Source organism: Dasypus novemcinctus, chromosome 11, assembly GCF_030445035.2.
Source record: "Dasypus novemcinctus isolate mDasNov1 chromosome 11, mDasNov1.1.hap2, whole genome shotgun sequence".
In the NCBI taxonomy this organism is placed as follows: Eukaryota; Metazoa; Chordata; class Mammalia; order Cingulata; family Dasypodidae; genus Dasypus; species Dasypus novemcinctus.
Window position 1 is genome coordinate 67,293,784 of NC_080683.1, and position 21,087 is coordinate 67,314,870.

General features: G+C 34.1%; 1 protein-coding gene across 7 annotated transcripts in view; it reads right to left on the minus strand.

The window, feature by feature from the left end:
• Positions 1-7,086: 7,086 nt before the first annotated feature.
• Positions 7,087-21,087, minus strand: part of EPHA7 (EPH receptor A7) — a 209,456-nt gene continuing 195,455 nt past the window's right edge. For all 7 annotated transcript variants that reach the window (XM_058307151.2, XM_058307154.2, XM_058307153.2 and 4 more), the window contains 3 exons: positions 13,776-13,969; positions 12,609-12,764; positions 7,087-10,613 (listed from right to left, as the gene is read on the minus strand). In XM_058307151.2, coding sequence (XP_058163134.1) covers positions 10,499-10,613; positions 12,609-12,764; positions 13,776-13,969 — 465 coding nt within the window. In that variant the 3' untranslated portion in view covers positions 7,087-10,498. The remainder of the gene's footprint in view (positions 10,614-12,608; positions 12,765-13,775; positions 13,970-21,087) is intronic.

A 21,087-nucleotide genomic window follows, 5' to 3' on the forward strand; every position in this document is an offset into this window, starting at 1 on the left:
CCAAGGAATTGAGTAGACATTTCTCCAAGAAGATATGTAAATGGATCATAAGCACATGAAAAGATGCTCAACATCATTAGTCATTAGGGAAATGCAAATCAAAACAATGAGATACCAGTTCACACCCACCAGGATGGCTATTACTTAAAAAAATGAAAAACAAAAAACAGAAAATAACAAAAGTTGAAAAATAGTTTGACATTTCCTCAAAAAGTTAAACATAGGATTACCATATGGCCTGGCAATTCCACTTCTAGGTATACATACAAAGAATTGAAAACATGGAATTTCACAGATACTTGTACACCAATGTTTTTATCAGTATTATTCACAAAAGCCAAAAGGTGGAAACAGCTCAAAACTTATCAGATAAATGATAAACAAAATGTGGTATACACTTGCAATGGAATATTACTGAACCATAAAAAGGAATTAAATGCTTACATATATTATAGCATGAACCTTGAAATCATTATGCTGATTGAAATAAGCCAGATACAAAAGGACAAATATGTATAATTCCATGTATATGAAATATCTTAAAAAAAAGCACATTCATAGAGATAAAAAGTAGATTACAGGTTACCAGAGACTGGGGGATGTAGTTGATTAATAGCGCAGTTTCTGTTTGGGGTGATGCAAAGTTTTGATAAAGGGTGGTGGTAATGATGTGAATATAATAAATATTACTTAAATGTACACTAAACTCATAAAATGGGAAATTTCATGTTAGATATACATTACCACAATATAATTTGTTTTAAAAAACAAAGATGATATATTTTACTCTCATATGATGGCAAAAGCATGCCTCTAAATACATGAGAAGCAGCAGATTTTGGTTTTTATCATTAGCACCTCTAGTGTATGAAGGCAGTAGATGCAAACTTCTGTGAATTTCTCCACCACATTGCTTAGATAGGTAGCACAATCTGCTGCTGCTTTGGGGAGCAGAGAGTGGAAGTAAAGCAAGAATTGAGGAATACATGTTTAGCTTATTAAACTCAGCATATGCACAAAAATAAGTGATAAAACATGACCGTATACATGCATTTTTAGAGTACCAAACTCTGAAAAACAGGCTAAATATCAAGTGTGATAATGCCTTATGGTGAGGCCACACAGACCTCTTGATAAGGCAAGGAAGTAGCTACAAAACTAGGAAAATACATAGTGTTTAACTTGATTATGTTGGAAAAATTGAGGAGAAAACCTATCATGTAGATTTCATGACAATAGCCATATTTTAGCGAATTAGAATGGTATTTTGGAATGAGAGCATTATAATTAGACATATATTATCCAATAAAAAAGTTATAAACAATTAATTGAATATATGCTTTACCCAACCAGAAGTTAAAATGTGACCATCACTTGCTGATGTTATTTTGATTATTGATTCTTTATATATATTTTGAAGATTTATTTTATTAATTTATTTCTCCCCACTCCCTCGTTGTTTTCATTTGCTGTGTCTATTTCTTATGTGCTGGTCTTCTTTTTTTTTTTAGGAGGCACTGGGAACTGAACCTGGGACCTCTCATGTGGGAGGGAGACACCTAATTGCTCTAGCCACCTCTGCTCCCTGCTGCTTTCTGTGTCTCATTATGTTTTCCTTCATTTTTCTCTTGTTGTGTCACCCTGTTGTGTCAGCTCACTGCACCAGCCCCTCACATCAGCTCACTGTCTTGCAAGTCTTCTTTACAAGGTACTGGGAAGCAAACCCAGATCTCCCGTGTGACAGGCGAGAGCTCAATCACTTGAGTCACATCTACTTCCCTGATTATCTACTCTTATTTATGGGGACTGTTGGGCATTGTGATGTTGTGGTCTTGTAGTTGCAGATGTGATCACCCACTTCCCTCTGGTCAGTGCAGGTGAGCGATATGTGAAGAATGGCACAGCACATCTGGGAAGCTCTGTGTCATTGAAAAGAGAAACATTTCAGGAGGAAGAAAGTGATTATTCTATGAGGCTCAGTTCTGGAGTACTAGGTTAGGACTTACTGCTCGCATATCAGAGAATCCTTGGTTTGCAAAGGTCATGTGACTCCATCACTCAACAGTCATCTATTAGGAATCTGCAAAGTGCCAGGCATTTTGCAGGTTTTGGGATGTAAATACAAGAATGACAAAAATTCTTTCTAATACCTGTGGGGTGACTTCATTGACAAATAAAGAAATAGTGTGCAGTATTATTTTATGTCATTGGTTAGTATGGAATTAGAGAAGTTTTCTTTATTTCTCAACAAGATGGTAGAATAAATTCATGCAGAAATCTCCCCACCACTTCTCCAACAAATTGCAATGAAAGATAAAATGTGAAACATATATTTAACTGACAGAAAATAGAAATTAGTATATTTACATGTAATTATAATTTTCCACAATAACTCACAATGCAATGTTCATGAATAAAACAATTGAACTGCTTTGCCTTATACTTTTCAGAGGTATATTCAAGTTGTCAAAAGAGATACATAGAAAGTAGAAAAATGATTCTATGATGTCACATAAGTTGAGGGGGAACTGCATCTTTTTCCTCATCTTTAAATTTTTTGGCAGTAGAATACTACTGACGTAAGTACTGTTTCAAAATTAATTACATATTCTTGCCTGGAAGTATAGGAATAGAAGCTGTCCCCAGCAATTGACAGTTCTTAACTCTATGTTGGGAACTGTTTTGGACTAAGGAATACTAGAAGAAATAAGATACATTTGCTTGCTTCCTTCAGAGAGCTCACAACCCCAAAACCTGTTTTGTAGAAGAGGGAGTGTGAAAGAATTTTATGCCAGGGCAGATGAAGGTAGCTCAGGGCAGCAAAAGTGTGGGGATAGGCAGGTTGAATGGTTGAAGCTCACGTAGGCAGGGTCCCAATGGGTGATACTACATCAAATAATTGGGTGCTATTTTCTGATCAGTGAGAGGCCATTGGAACCTTTTAAACCAGGGAATAATATGATCAGATATGCATTAGAGAAATTACTTTGAAAGCAGCAAGTTAAAAGGATTAGAAGCAGAAAAACAGGATTGGAGGCTGTGACATTAGTCAGATGATGAAAACCTAATTTACGGCTCTGTTTGTAGGAATGGTGGTAGATTCAGGAGATACTTGATTGCTAAAATCAATGGACAGGGTGACTAACTGCTTATGGCAGGTTAGTGAAGTTTGACTCTTTGGGTACTGATTTAAGAGAGATGATTAATGGTGATTAAACAAAAAACAAAAATAAAAACTCACCAAAGGAGAAGGATGAGAGGTTTAGAACACAAAAATATAATTTATATTCTAAAATTAATTTGTGAATGAGTTGTTCAGAATCCACAACTGTACGTGTTTGTTAGATTGTTAGAAAGAAAGAAGTGCAGGAAAAAATAATTTCCTGAAGAAATAATAAGAAATATATGTATTGGGCACTCAATATTGTTAGAAGTACTTTCTAAGGATCAGTGAACAAATTTAACCACCCTTGATGAAGGTACAAAGAAAATCACATTTCACTTCTACAAATTACTGTTTCTTAATAAAACCCCACCATGTCTTTTCCTCATGGAAAAATGATTTTGGTAAATAACTCTTCATTGTTTCTCTCATATCCAGTCTCTTCTACTTGCTTTAAAATTCCGTAACCTGGGCCTGCTATTTACAACCAAAGATCCCTCCTATCCCTTTTCAACAATCTGGAGGATGCTGCTTTGGGGCACATTCTGGTCCAGTTTCCTAATTGGTTCGTTCCGCCTTCCTTTCTTACACAGGCTCACATCTTTGTGCTGCTCTTCTTAGTCCTTTGAGTCTTTCCTGCTCTCCCAGCCTATCACAGAAGCATCCATCTATGATCTGAACTTAGTTTTCTCCCTGGACAACCGTGCTTCACTCTCACCTTCACTGCATCCCATTCATCCTTCAGAGCACCTGTTATTAGCTACCTTTTAGGAAACAATTTAAATTACTTTACACTTCAAGGGATTCTAAAATATTTATAGAGTGTTAACTGAGTGCCAAAAACTGTTACATCCCAAAGGAGATAAAACGAAGGTTTAAATTTGGCTTCTGCCCTCCAAGAGCACTTGATCAAGTAGGAGAAAGGTACACACAAATAATCTGACAGAACACAGTAGGATAATCTCAGCATCAGCAGCATAAGCAAAGCACAGAAAGGGATAATTAATTCTGGCTTCAGGTTGTCACTGAAGACTTGGAGGGAATAACTTTTGAGTTGTGTCTTGAAGAAAGAGTTTAGAAAATTTAGAAAAGGAAGAGGAAATGTGAGGCTGAAGCGCAAATGTCTGGAAACATAGACGTAAATTCACTTGCTCCGATACAGAAATAAAAGGTAGTTAAATCATGTTTTAGACACCATTGTTAGTCCTTGGTTCCTTGAACTCCATTGCCATCACACCCTTTTCTTCGTTGCCTCTGCCACAAAACCCGGTTTCTCCTAGTTTTTGTTTTTTTAAGTAGATCAGAAGAGGCTCAAACTGCATCTTGTTCTGCGGACTCTGACCTGGACCTAACAGATACTACTTCATTATGTGTAGAGTCATCAAATTATCATTCCTAACCCATGCATTAACCCGTGACCATTTCTCAGGTAAAACTAAGCAGATCTGCTTGTAGCCTCGGGTTCCTGTTTCTCTTACGTTGTAACCCAACAGATACAGGTGGAACTTGGTGTGCAACTGGCTAAAATCTAAATGAAAACACAGACTTGTAATAAGGTATGACCAGCAGGTCTCCAGCCCAGTAGATCTCTGAAAACACTCCTGCCAACGTCCGTGTTGAAGAAGGGTGTGTTTCTTCCATCTGGAAAGAGAACATTGTAGCCTAATATTATGTCTAGTTTTCGGTATTAGTGCATAACTCTTGCAAATTGAGAGGGTGATATCAAGTTAAACTTATAATTTTGGTATGATTTGCTATAGAGTCTATGCTATCTGCTTACTATCTCTACAAATTCAACCACTTTTAAAAAGTATTCTTGAGTTGCTTGCATCATTTTTATGAATTGTGAAATATTTTCAAAATATTTATATGAATGGCATTTCTGTAAATTTTAATTTTCGCTGTTTTTCTAGAGTTTCTTGTCCAGGCATTCACTATAGTTTTGGTTACATTGTGAAATGGTGAGACTTAACAATATGTTTTTCCTCTGCTAAGTTAGAACCTACATTATTTTAAAATCTTTGTCTGTTCTTGCAACTGAGCATCTTCAATTATGATCTGTGATTTACCACTAATTGAAAGACATATTTTGCCTTCTTTAGTTATAAATAAAATTTAAAAATATACCTAAATAGAATTGAAGGCCATGAATTTCAAATGGGAAACAAAAAATCTTCAGCAGTAGATCCTGGGACATTTGGAGTAATTAAATGCATGGTGCAGGTTATATCTGCTTGAGCTTTATTTGCTATTAATGAAGGTTCAGAGTAGACGGCATCTCATTTGTTATTGTCCCCAAATTATTAAAGGCCTGCAATTTAGGAACTCCTACTACTGATACATACCTAAAAACACAATATTAGAGCTACTTATAGTTATAAAACTTTGTGCAATAGGTGCACTTAAATTGGGTCAATTAATTACATTCATTTTAATCACAAGTCAATCATACAAGATCCTTTATTAAGTATAGACTTTATATTCAACAATTGAACTGAGGGGAAAAAAAACACTTCCTTACAGCAGTTAACTCTCAAATAAAGCTTACAGAAGCAGTCCCATTGTAATGTTTGATTTTCCTACCCATTTTCTTCAAGCTATGCTGAGATGCATTAGACAGAAGAGGGAGGGCAGGTAGGAAGGGGCTCCTCCCGGGACACCAGCACAAAGCCAAGAGACTGCTGTTCCCTTTAGAGAAGCTTGAAACTTTGTCAGAATAACCTTATCCTGTCTTTTATCATTTGTTAATGTCAGTATTTATGATATTTTAAATTTGGGAAACTGATATCCTCTTTGATTTTACTTTCAGCAGCTTTCTTCAAAATTGATACTGAGTTTTCACAGCTGTTAGCAATATGATGCAAGATTTAAGTGTAGGAGATGAAAGTGTTTCAATAGAAAATTGTTAATGATGACCACCATAAATAGTAAAATATTGTCCTTACTTTGTGATGGAAGTTGGATATCTTTAATAAGGCCTTTATCATATTAAAGGAAAAAGAGGGTTGGTAGACGGTGTAGTTTTTGTACCACTTTTGAAATCAAGTGTTTAAAGATAAATTTTTGGTTATCCCTTAGTATCCCAGACTATCTAATAACCACTGGGTGACCTTAACAAGAGTTGCTTCTTTTCCCTTCCTCATTCATGCTTTGTACCTCTGGCAGCCATATTATTTATAAGCACATACATCAGGAATGGGCAGGGAGAGGTGAAGATTTCCAGTTTATTCTTGTATCTCAGTATAACCGACCCTGACCTTCATCATCACAAGCATGATGATTAGGAATAAAACTTCATTTAGTATTTGCCTATTATTCTAATTTTTGAAGCAATTTTGGATATTTGTTAATGATAAGAGTGTGTAGAGTTTAAGATGGAGATGATGAGAATAGCAGGTGCTTAGTTTCATCCCTTTCAGGTCAAAGCGAGAATGATCATTGTGCCAGTTTCTATCCTAATATGTTAAAACAACACACTTAGACAATGAAATATCATTTGATCACTTTGCACTAGATCCTGTTTGCCTCCTGCAACATCCTAAATACAAAAATTTTCCAAGTGGCTCAATATATCAAATGTTTTAAATATTTGTTAGGGTTTAATGATGACATAGTTCCTTTCCCATGAAAATATTCCTATTATTGCCACGAAATTGTAGTTTCAAGAAGGAAAAAAAGATTTTCACCAAAATGTTTGGCAGAATGGCTCTTTGAAGACAACATAGTCTTGTTATTCCATAATACTTGAAAATGGAATTAAGTCAGTGTGCACGAGGGGAAGCAAGGAATATTAATTTTATTTGTATTCAAATTGACCCAATGAAATATTGTAATTAAAGATTTACTCTCAATATCTCTCTTCATGATATTGTGAAAGAATGCATAGGGACATAAAGGAATCCACCAATGATTGGAGACAGGAATTTCTTTACATTGTCTAATAGTTCGTTTATTATTTTAAGCTGGTAAAAAGAGACTTATGATTCGTGTTGAAGAAAGAGTTATTTGTGCTTGATACATTGAAGACACTGTTCAAAAGCAGTTTTTCCTTATAAAAGGAGGACCCCTGTAGTAATTCTTAGGCAAGGAGGGACAAATTCAACCAACAAAAAGCACATCTCTCCCCAATTTCCCCATGATTTCTCCACATATAGCAAAAAAATACACATCAGTAATTTATTTGAACATGCACATCGGAGAGTAGCACAGTTCTAGGCTACTCGGGAAACAAAAGGGAGAATATCAGCATTACCTAAATAAAAAAGAGAGGTGAATTACACCATTTTAATTGTCTTAAAAACACAGATAAGAGGAGCAATTAAAATATAGTCCTAAATAGTACTAGCTAATGTAGATTACATAAGTATACAATATGATTCAACTAATAGTGCTCTGACAAGCATAAACCACCAGTCCTAGTAAACAAGGCCCAGATCAATTTGCTCAGAAAATGTTAGATTCAGATGTAATAAAACAATTACTTTTATTTCAGTACTGAATTCAAAACACAGGTCATGTGTGAAGAGCGCATTCTAAAAAAGGTGGCTCTATTAAAGCAAGGAGGCCATTTCCTTTTACATTTTAAAAATTTTGGAATTCTATTAATTTTTTTGACGTTCACTTTCTCTACCTTTCCTCCCCTGAGCACTAATTTATCAAAAAAAGACTTCAAGGTGCAAGTTGTACATTCTTATTATTATACCATTTAAATCTCTTTCTAGAAGAGAGTATTACAATCAGCATTACAATGTTAATTCTTTTTCTCTTAATGTTTGTTTCACATACATGTAATTCAAAATCATAATGTTGATTGGGAAAAGAAATCTACAAACAAGAGAGTGATATCATCATACACTTTCTATTGTGCTGTGTGTCTTTCCCATCCCTTCTCCCCTTTCCCTGTAAAGAGCTGTAAAAAATTTAAGGCAGATGAGGTATATTGCTGAAGAAAAAAGTTATTTTTGAAAAAAACTCAAAAAAAACTTTTATTCTGCCCTTCTACTCAAGAAAGACTACTCAACTATAAATCTAGTTCTAGAAAAAAGCAGGAAAGACACCGTTTGCATGTACCATACTATGTCTTCTATTTCTAAAATGGCTTTTTGTTAATTTAATTTTAATAGAAAAAATAAGCACCTTAAGCTATGAACAAGAAAAGAACTTCATTATTAGTGAGTCTAGAATCCAAACGGAATTAAGAACACTCACTCAATCTCATTCATTCTCACAAAGGCCAATGCTACTGATTAGAATTGTAAAGTGCTGTACTTAGTATAAACACTTGTATACACTGCAGACACTGAAAAATAACCCTCAAGCACATTGTGTTATAGTTCCAAAAATATATTTACAGTCTATTACAAAGATTACAAATGGAAGTGTCTATGTGACTGTATTATGCTAATTAAAATTATTTTTACAGATTATTTTTCCTTAGGGACAAAAAACATTTTTAGTGAAATTAAAATGATTTTCTAGTCAATCAAAAAATAAATTAAAATATCAAATAACACTGTACAGTGATTTAAAAGGAAAAAAAAAAAAGGGAAGGGAGGGGTTTGGGAAGCAATCCATTTGAGTTTTCTATAGCCATCTTTGGTCCTAGATGTGGGAAAACACATTATGTAGCACTGAAAATACCTGTTCTTTTGTGATGCTCTGCAAGTAAAATAGAAAAATATAGTGCATTTTCAATGTATCCAGAGCCCACTACAGAGAAATGTGTGTACAAAACAAGACAGTATAAATAAAATTTACAAGTTTTACAAAGGAACATTTACAGATTTTGTTTCTGTTGTTTGTTTGTTTGTGGAAGCCCACATTATCAAACAAGACCAATTATGACCGATCCCTGGGATCTTGCACTATTAAAATCATTATAAACAGCCCAATTCTCTTTGGAAGTACAACAATTCAATTCTGGGGTAGTTCATGATTTTTGTAAATTTTGAAAGCATTACTCACAATATGTATACATTCCTGCAATATCTATAAAGACACATTTAATTATTGCTTATGAAATTCTAACACGGTAATTAAATAATATGGTTTAATAAATAAAATTTAAAACAGAATAGCCTGATCCTTTACTTCTTCCTTACATGGTAAAAAGAGTTATTTTATTTATCAAGTTTCTTGCATCACCATTCACAAATTAAAGACTTAAAAAAACCTGCAGTGGGGATATTCTGTGCAGCAAATTTGTTTTAGAAAGGAGAAAATTGTGAACTGCCCCTTCTATCATACTCCAGAGTTCTAATATAAAACTTAATTCCTTCTTTTCATGTTTGGACTGCATTAAACATATAGGATATAAAATATATGCCAACTACTTATCCTAAATTTCCAAATGTCATGATATTGAAAAAATTTGATGTGCTCAGATTAATTTGAGATAACACTGAATAGTTCTTGCTTTCAGATACTTGTCTTTACCAGCATTCTTTAGATGAAGTGCCTCATCTCTTTGTTAATAGTCATAAACCAACAATTTGAAATTTTTTATTAAATTCTGCCTAGTAAAGTCACTCTATAAACAATCTGTCAAAAGTGCCTTATAGTATTTATGGATCATTATTGCTTTTTTCATTGAAAAGATATTGTGTTGTCTGATCTTTACAAAAGAATTTCTTTTAAAAAATATCAGAGCTCTTGGCAACTTGCATTTTCTTGACTACCTGCCAATTAGCAAACAATATCAAAACAGCACTGATTAAACAGAATAAAATGGCACAAAAAGGATACCAATGTTCTGACAGAAATATATCTTCAATCATGCTATGTTTTTTTAAAATTTGAGATTCTTTCAAAGGTATCCAGTGTAGTAATGTGTCATAGATTTAACACTAAAAAGGTCCAAAGCTATAAACAACTTTCTAAAACAAAGTCCTTATGAAGAATAAACACAAATGATTTTAAAAAGGAATAGTCTGAAATCACATATTTAAGGAAAATATTTCATTGATTTTAACAATAAGATCATGATTTTATTTGACAAATATATTCTTTCTTAAATTCTTTATGTACATTTTAAAAAGTCTATAAGATAAAAAGGAGGTTAGAGAGCTCAAGGTGTTTGGATGTTTTTCAGGTAGTACTTTGTTTATTGTCACTGCTGTTTTCCTGGCCACCAGTGGTGGATCCTAAATTCCCTTTTTATATATTCTGGTGGCACTTAGGAGTTCAAGTCTATAGGTGCTTCTTAAATCTCTTCACTGTAGGAAGGACCCAGGACATTAACTGTTTTCTAGCAGCATTCTAAGCATATACTGAAGGCCAGTACCATTCTCTTGCTGTCCGCAGTCCGTAATATCCCTCATAAGGGAGAAATGCTTATCACACTTGGATGCCGGTTCCATGTAAATGTAGCATTTGTGCTCTCATAGTCTGAATGCTGCTCATGATTTTCTTCTGATGGCCAACCAGTGTGATCCCTAAACTCATCACATCCCTGAGAAAGACAAATGCATTTTTTATTAGTTACCTTACAAAGCATTTATGTGGTTTTAAATTGTCATCAATTCTTTAATTAAATAATCTTCCTATCTTAGTTATCATTCAGTCTTCTTGGGTATTAGAACCATATTCCTGCAGTGGGTCAAGCTGTATCAATATTCTCCTTTATAAAAAGCCTCATTGCTCAGACTCAATTATGATTATGAGTTATTTTTAAAACGATTTAAAATTTCACATAAAAATTGTTAAAATCATAACATTATTATTAACTGAAAAGCAGGTTGGGAAATGTTATCCTAAATATTGTAACTCTGAATCTAAAAATATTTTTTTAAATGGAAGAACAGGGTATAGTATGTAAGGAAACATTTTTTGTGATCTAGTAGAAAAATGGGGAATTATTAATGTCCATACCAAATTTTCTACTGAGTTTAATTATTATGTGATACTTCTGAGTATATTGTATACTTACTCCAGTTCAGTTCAATCATTTGAACATATGTGACATAAATACTATTTTTTAAATTTTGCAGTACCTATATTTAACAGTTTACATTTTATATAACTTAACTGTATCTGTTTATTTCCTTTTCTTTTTCCTAATAGAAAGGTTAAGATTAGGTATTCACAAGCAACTAAAAAGTATTAATAGTATAGCACTTTAGTATTTCACAGCAGTGGTGTAATAAGACTTTGAGAAACAGAGTTTTTCAGGGGTATAAATTGCTTTGGAAGTCCTGGTGTGATTATGCCAGCTCTGTCCATGTGATGACTAACAAGTAACAGAACAAGATAGCATGTACAGGCTTAAATTCATACACGTGCCACTTCCTGAACTATGACATGGAAAAGCATCTGACTGCTGCTCTTCTCATCTGAAAGGTATAATATCCTTTCCATGACAGTATATAAATTGGATCCTACTAATATAAAATTGATAATTGTTTTCCATTTTCAAGCACATTGACTCACTCATACTGGCATCAACAATAAGAGATATGTTGAAGTAAAGGAAATTGAAGTTCAGAGATACTGAGTGATCAGTGATAGAGTCAGAAAGGAAAATTAAGTTTTTCTAACTTCTAGTTCATAGCAATTTCAAAAGCTGTCTTATCAGGTCATTTCCAGATTTAAAAAATTTGAATTGATCAATCACATACCCTTCCAAAAGTAAGTCACTCTCTTAACCCCCATTAATTGAAATTAGGCTTCCTTTGACTATTTCAGACAGGCATCATATTGGTGGTCCTAAAGGTATGTTGATATTGGGCATGAAATTTTGAGATATTTACTATCCATGCAGATATGAAATATTGTAGAATAATTCTCCATTGCAATGTTGAAATTTTCCCCAGTACATAGCAACCTAAATGATGAAATGGGTTAATGAAAGAGGAAACATCACTGGATAGTGTTTAGAACACTGGCTATGGGAGCAAATAATCATTAATTACTGGTTGAGTCATCTTGGGGAAAATATTTAAATTCACTCAGCCTCAGCTTCCTCATTTTTAAAATGAGTATAAAATTATCAACTTACTAATAAAATTGTTACTGTGAATGCTAACATGATAATATTTATATTTAACTGTCTACTTAGCATAATGTTTGGCACATAGTAAGTACTTATTAAAGAGATGGGAGTGGATGTGGCTCAAGCAGTGGAGTGTCCGCCTCCTACATAGGAGGTCCTGTGTTCAGTTCCCAGTACCTCCTGAAAAAAAACAGAAAGCAAAAAAAAAACCCAAAACAAATGATAAAACCAATTCAGGGAAGCCGATGTGGCTCAGTGGTTGAGTTCTGACTTCCCACATACGTGGTCCCGGGTTCAATCCCCGGCCCCCGTACCTAAAAGAAAAAAAAAAGAGAGATGCTTTTCTCCCTGATTTTATGGTTCATACCCCTTTAAAATATGGAAGATGACCTGATGTATAAAGGTTCAGTTATAGCTAATAAATTCTTAAATATCATTGTGAAAGTTTAAGCTTACTCAATAGTCATCCTGGCCACTGATTCAAGGGAGTTGTAGCCCGCTGCTGTGAAGTTATCTTTATATCTTTCCATCTTAATAGCTTGTAGCCATTCTCCAACTGAACAAAAGGTAGTGAAATCAGGAGTGTTTTGATCCAGAAGAGGGCTTATTGGCCTAAAAAAGAATATAATAGAAAAGCAAATATTCTCATGAACTATCAAAGACAGAATTCTTGGCTCATACAAGATAAGGACTTAAAAGAACAAAATTAGATATTTTAATTGATTTTTACAATAATAAACAGACATGCTATTGAATCCTAAAGCATAAAGGTTGTCCAATAACACAAACTCCTAAATTTGCATTTTAGACAACCAAGTGGTATCTTCTATGTGTTTTTTTTAAAGTATAGCCAACAGTTGTATTTGTAATTAGTAAATATTTGTCCATTTGGTACTGTGAAAGGAACTGGGAGTTAAGGAAGCATATTTGGCCATGCACTGACTTATTCAGGTCAAGAGAGTGCTACTGAGATATTATGCAACCACAGCATGGATGGCAACCGTATGGGCACATAAGTTAATAGACTTCCGCAAGTGCCAACTTACTACCAGAACAGACCAGAGCCTCAGGTTTACCTGGCAGCTGAACTTGAATAACTAATATGCAAAACAATGGAGCAACCTAAACTCAAAGAATGAATGGAGTTTTTCTGACCTTTTAATGGGAATACTGCTATAATCATGTATTGAATTAGTGTTAAAAACTTTTATTTTGGTAGAATCATTTCAGTAAATATTTCAAAGCAAACAATAAAATAGATAACATACGTATAACAAAAAACTAGGGCAACAGTAATAAAAACCTATAAAATAATACTAGTCTGAAAACATGAAATACTACCTTATCAGAAAAATCCAGTTTAGAAAGCTTTCTAAGAAATAACAGCTGGTGATATCTAGCATAACTTTTAATGAAAAAGGGATAATAATTAATAGGTTTTCTTAAACACTAAATTAAGGTAATCTAGCTGGAAAGATTTAAAAATTCCATAAACAAAGTAAATTTAATATGGATTTATAATTTAATGAAATATCAATTTGCCATTAGGTGTGGCTGAAAAGATAAACAGTTTATGTGATATCTGAATGTCTCCCAGACTCCATTCCCTTAGGCATTTCTTACCTGTTACATGTTCCAAGGGGTGTTTTCAGACTATTTGGGTTTCGAATCATTTTGTCTAGAATTCCGACTATCTGTTCAAACTTTGGCCTTTCAGCGCGTTCCTTCTGCCAACAATCCAGCATCAGCTGGTGAAGACCAGCCGGGCAGTCCATGGGTGCTGGTAAACGATAACCTTCTTCTATTGCTTTTATAACCTAATAGCAAAAAGGAAATAAAAAGTATTACCAAAATGAGGGTCAATTATAATAAAATGAATCATCCACTAGGCAAGTTAATTCATCTAGATAAGAACTAAGTACAGTACTTCTGCAGAAGATATATATTTTTCCACAACACCTATGAATATTAAATGTGATTATTAAGTAGCTATGTTTCAATATTTGTACATCAGTTGTAACAAATGTATCATCCACATACAAAAAGGTTATTAATATGGAAAAGGGGGAGGATATTGGCTAAATGGGAGTACTATGTATTCTGCATGTAACTTTAATGTGACCTAAAAGTTCTTTGAAGACAAGATGAAAAAAAATATGACACTGGGGGAATAAATGGAAGAAAATGTCACTGTACATACAGGACAACAGATCCTACAGTGATGGAAGGCAAAATGTTAGACATTTAAAAACAAATAATTTCTCATTATTTTTAATACTCCAAATATTTTTAATTTTTAAAGAATTTTTCTGTACTTTATTTCTTATGTTTAATACTATCATTATTATTTCATCTTCTTATTAATTGTATTTGGCTATTCTATTGGCTTCAGTTTGAACTGGCAGGGAAGGACCATTGGTATGGGGTGCCAGTGACGGGCAATATATAGGAGGAAGTTCACCTGGGCACACATAAAAGGCATTTAGATGTGTTCAAATGTTCATGGCGCATTGCCACAGTGGGTAGAGATTCACAAAATAAGCAAAAGAATATCAAATTCCCATCCTGGGGAGCTCTGCACATTCTCTAATGGAAGAGCAACAATCCCCCAAGTATAGGGGCAATGACTAGTGAAGGAGGATGGTCCATTGATGGGCCCTTGATATTCTAATGACTATGCTTATGAACCTTTGCTCTTGAAATTGAAACTTGGCCTAGTGTTGTAGGGTGCCTAAGAGTTACCTATTGGCAGCCTCCTTGTTGCTCAAATGTGACCTCTCTCTAAGACAAACTCAGCCTATAAACGTAATAACTTTCCCCAAGTATGGGACATGGCTCCCAGGGATGAGCCTCCCTGGCACTGAGGAATTGCTATCAAGTACCAAGAAGCAGTGCAACTGGGGAAAAAAAAAAAACCAACAAACCAAAAAACAAGACCTTGACCAAAAGGGGAAAAGGTAAGGACAAATGAGTTTTCATTGCCAAGACTTCAAAGTGCGTTGGGAGATCATTCCAGAGGAATGCTTATGCATTTCTCAGCAGGATCTCATTGACAGTCAAAGTAGATACTATCCCAAATAGCAGGGCTCCTGAGGGCTCTGGAAATATCAGACACTATAGTCAGGGCAGATAGCCCGAGTTTGGTTCCTTGACAGTGGGCCCTACTTTAGAATTTATGCTTCTCAATGTGACAGAGTTGGACTCAGTAGTGATGTCCTTACACATGGCTCTTCTGTCCTTCTATTTGAACTTATAATTAGTACTAAAAGTTGGTAGGTGTATGCCAAGAGACTAAATCTTTGGGCTGTCCATGTGCCAACTGGGCCCTGACTTTCAAGGTAGTTGCAACACCTACTCTCCAGTTCTTCGGACTCACCCATGACAAGTAACAAGGAGGTAATGATGGATAACATACCAAAGAACTAAGAGGGTTTATAACTGCAAAAAGAGAGTCCCATTCATTGGTCGTATGGTATTGGTATTGAAGCCCCTCATCAATTAAAGGAGGTGTGGGCATCAACATCAAGGAATTCCTCAGGATTGGGGAATGAACTATGGGCTAAAGAAGACTTACTAGTATTCTACTATAGACTTATTGTGATTCTAGCAATGGAAGAAATATCATTGATGTGGAGGCAGTGGTCTCTGGTCACTGGAGGTTCTGAGGGTAGAGAGAGGGAAAAACAAGTGTAATATGGGCGCATTTTTGGGACTTGGTAATGATCCTGAATGACACTACAATGACAGATACAGGCCATTATATATCTTGCCATAGCCTAAAGAATTGAGTGGAAGAGAGTGTAAACTACAATGTAAACTGTAATCCATGCTTAGTGGCAATGCTCCAAAACATGTTTATCAATTGCAATGAGTGTATCACACTAATTAAAGATGTTGCTAATGTGGGAAAATGTGGCAGGTGTGGGTAGCAGTGCATATCAAGTCCCCTATCATTCTCTGTAACTTTTATATAATCTAAGTATCTTTTAAAAAATAAAAAAAATGAAAACACAAAACAAAAATAAATGCAATGTGGGATTCTGGAACAGAATAAGGACATTAGAGGAGTGGATGTAGGTCAAGTGGTTGAGAGCCTGTTTCCCATGCAAGAGGTCCTGGGTTCAATCCCTGGTACCTCCTTAAAAAAAAAATGACATTAATTTTTTTTTAACTGGTGATATCTTAATAAATTCTGTAATTTAATTAATAGTATTGCACCAAGATTATTTTCTTAGTTTTGATAATTGTAAATGGTTGTGTAAGATGTAAACATAAGGGGAAGCTGGATGGAAACTACATTACTTCTGCAATTCTTCTATGATTCTAAAATTATCTAAAAAGTTTTAAAAAATGAAAAAAAATGTTATTAAGCAGTGCATGAAGTGCAGGTTATGATGATATTTCCTAGTTAATTCTGCAATAGGGAGCAGCAATTACGTTTACCTGGGGGAAATAGATAGGAAAAAAAATTATCAACCCAGAAGTTTTCCAAATGAAAGATGTATTAGTAATATCTTACTTGTAAATAGTGGTGAGATGTAAAATTCTTGAAATTGTAAAAGGAAATTTTGAGTTATTCAAAGAGTCAAAAAAATTCACTTTTTGCTGAGCTACTTCAGATGATACTTTTAAACAAGAAATCAAAACATGTGAATATATAATGACAGAAATTGTTACTAAGTATTTAACAGCATAGCATGCTTGGTAATACTTTTAAATATTGCTTTAAATAATATGAGGCTTAGAATCTAGTGTTACAAGATGCAATTGGGTGCTACAGTAAGCTTGTACTGGTTCAGAAGAGGCAACTGCATCCTTTCCCAACTCTGCATTCAGCAGTCTTGCACTAGCAGATTGAAATCATCCATGAATGTGGGAGAGTTATACCAGGAAACTGGCAAGGGCTACAAATCAGGCCTTTCCATCTCAGAGAGCTGCTTGATAAACTTTCCTCAGCAAGCACTGCTTATTTATATCTAATAACAGCCTAACTCACTATTTATAAAAAGCTTAGACGTTGTAAGAAAAATAGGCCTCTGTAAACATTTTTGTGTGGCAATCATAGAATCTAAAAATTACTTATCATTTAGATTTGGTCTTTTATTTGTATTTAATGGGAAAGAAAATAGATCTAAAAAATCAGAAATTGTTACAAATCTGAACAGCATGGGGAAAACGGCAGGGAGGCAAATAACAAAAGAATGGCTTGTAAAACACTAAAATATTCTGTTAAGGGACTTAACAAATCCTTTGATATGGCCTGACATAGTAGTAGAAGTGTAAGAATTAATGTCTCTGAACAAAACAAAAAGAGGTAAACTTGAATTTTTGACGAAAATAAAGACCAAAGTAGACAGAAAAAATTTGTTTAAGACATGTTAATTAACCTCGTATTTTTAGGGAAACATCTTTATGATACATGCTGTCATTCAAGAATAGCACATTAAAATATAAAAGTCTTTAGGATAGATTGAATAAAGTAGATGGCATCAACAATTTTTTGAGAAAATTTTTTGTATAAGAGAAAAAAGCTTAAAAAAGTCTACTTTTTTAATTTAAGAAAAATCTATATATGCAAATCGATAAAGTTTAAAACATAAATAGGTAATCACAGTAATTTTTGGAAGGAATTGTAAATATAAAATCCTTAGCCCAAATTCTCTCCTGATTTCGGAATTGTATATCTATCAGTTTAAGGGCCAGCTTCATATGTACTTCCATAGCTAGCTTATATATCTAAAATTTAATTGATCACCTCTCTCCAAACCATTTCAGTAGAAGTCTTAAACGTTTCTGGTTAATACCATTGCAGGCCAACCAGTCACTCCAGCCAGAAAGTTGAGAACATTCCTAGACTTTCTCTTTCTTATATGCCACAGTTTTCATGGATACTTTAGTTTTGAACACACTATACTGAGTTTTTGTGCTAATGAACAAAATATAGTATCACACAAATGACTTTTAAAGGAATAAAAGAGTTAATAAACCTCTCTAGCTGTCTAACTGCTATGGTGGAATTTGAAGATTCCTTTTACAGCAGGGAGAACAACAGTTATCTCAATACAAAATGGAACTTCAAGCTCTCAAAGACACAGTGGTTTATACATTTTTAAAGGAGCAGCAGCAAAGTACACTTAAAATAAGAGGTATTCTGAAAAGGGAACTTTGGGACCCTGAAGTTCATATTAATAATCATGACCCTATCCACAAAAAGCAATAAAGATACTTGCTAGGATTTTGTAGGTTTCTATCGAGCACAATTTGGCACACTACAAGGTATACCCTCTGAGGATAAAATGTCCAGTAGCGGACGATTCAGGCACAAACTGAACGTCAAGATTATGAAGCTTGTATGTTCTTATTTGTAGAAAAACAACTTATCTGTTAAAGATACAACTAACAACCATAGCAATAAAAATATTTACTGAATAATTGTTTTACGACTAGCACTATTTTAAACATGAATTATATAATTTATCATTTTCAAAATCCTTATTAATAAGTATTATTGTTATAGTGATTATATAGATAAAGAACTTGATGTACAGAGAAGTTAAGCAAAGGGTCAGCATCACATAGCTGTTAGAGGAGACAGAATTTGACCTAGGCTGTCCGGCCAGGGTCCATATGTTATATTGCAAGTGCCGCATTATATTTCCATTTGGGAAAATAAGAAATAGTTTCTGCAAATAGTTACATGTTCCTAGACACAAGGCACTCAGGTAAGATGGCTGAACTTTTATGAGCATTATAAAGTTATTCACTGAATTCAATAAAATTTTTGCTGAATTACTGGAAACCCCTTGAGTTTTCCAGTTCAGATCTGACTGTAGTATTCTAATAAAAGTCAGCAAAGAAAAAAGAAAAACAGTTTTAAGCAATTCTAATTCTAGATAGTTCCCAGAGGAGTAGGAAGTGACTAGGGTGAATGACATTATTTTTTAAAAGGCCTCTGGGATACACAAGGCCACTTCTTTGTTATACACTGTGAAGAAATACTTAGAAGTAAAACAAATACTGCTCACTGAGAAATGTTTACAATATTATTTCAGCATGGCCACTGTGATTAAGAGAAAAAGGAGCACAGAAAGACCCCATTACAATGAGCCTTTAATAACTCAAAATATGATACAACAAGATTGCTTTCTGTCCTCTGATCAATGCCCATTTTAATTTAATTAACCTCACGAAAGCATGACCCACGTTTTAAACAATTAAAGATATTTTTACTTCATTTATAGTATTATGCAAGGTTTTTTTAAAAAACACACATTTTTTCAATTTTAGTATTAAAAAATATAAAGTCATAAAATGGTACTTTTAAGTGGTAAAACTAAGGACTCAAAATTTAGCTGAGAATAAATTTAGTTACGAGCATATTATATGTTTAAAACTTTCAAATGCCTGTATTGAATCTTTCTAAGAAATTACCTTGTCCCATATCTTTGTGGACCCATCACATATATATATATATATATATTTTTATACCTTCCTACTAGTAAATTTAACAATTTATTGACCTAGCTTAAAATAAGAAGAAATAACTTTGTAAGAAATAGAAAAAGGAAAAATATATATATATATATACACAAACATACAATAATTTCAAGATTTCAACTGGACAGTAAAATTTTGGGGAATTAATTAAGATACAAAATAAATTAAAGAACAGCTATTGTGAAAGCCAAATGTGTGTATTTTCTTTAAGATTTTAAAATTTATTTATTTCCACCCCCTACTGCCTGTGCTTGCTCTCTGTTCTCTGTGTCCATTTGCTGTGAGCTCTCTGTGGCTGCTTGTCTTCTCTTTGGTAGGCACCGAGAACCAAACCTGGGCCCTCCCTTGGGGGAAAAGAGGCACCCAGTAACCTGAGCCACCTTTGCTTCCTGCTTTGTTCTCTCTCCCATAGTGTTTCCTCTCTGTGTCTTCCAGTTGTGTGATCTTGTTGCATCAGCCCACTCCACCAGCCTGTCACGCCAGCTCGCTGTCTAGCTCGTCTTCTCCAGGAGGCTCCAGGAACCATACTGCTTGAGCCACATCCACTTCTCAGTATTTTCAGTTACCCAAAATTTTATTAGGTTTGACTGCATTTTAAATACATGAAGATTTACTTTTCTTTGAAAGATCATCAACGGAAAGAATGAAAAATGTGCAGAGTTTTCAAAAGAGTGAAAGTTGGGAATTCATTTGGAAAGCTCAGCCTCTTGATTCTAATTATATTCTAACATTGTTTTTCAGTGCAGTTAAAACTTATGAAAGTTACAGACACATGCAAATACAAATGAATGGTATTTCAAATATTAATAAAGTAATAAATGATTTGAGTATGGACCTCATGACGTATTTTCATTTTATCTTTCTCTAAGTTTTCTTGATAACTGCCCCTCAACTAAAGCGTCATAATTAGTGACTCACCTTATTTCTAGCCCTGGCAACTCTGACTCACTGACTTCTATTTCTTCACAGTGATCACAGAAACCTGGATATATTTAGCATTCAGTCTGGAATTTTGTGGACTTGCATAGAAAAACATAACCATCAATTTACACCTGATTTTCACTGAACTTTATGAAGTCTTTTAAAATCCATGGCTTTTGAAATTAGTGGGCTTTCTAAAACCGTTGACAAATTCCTACCAACAGAATTTTAAAAATGAAAAGTGAAATCGTTCACCTAATAAATCAATGTAGATTCAATATTTAAAATTTAGTGTCTCTGAAAATCTGATGAAGCCTATCTTCCCAGAAAAACAAGGATACATTCCCATATATATGGGAGTTTCCCATACATATCAGAGTTCATAGATTGCTTAAGTCTCTCCATGAACTCCTACCAGAGACTCTAAGTTAAAAAAATTTTATCTCAAGGATTTTAGTCAGAATGGAATTCATAGTTTTGAGTTATACAGTCCCCTCCTTTTCATGTTGAAAGTTAA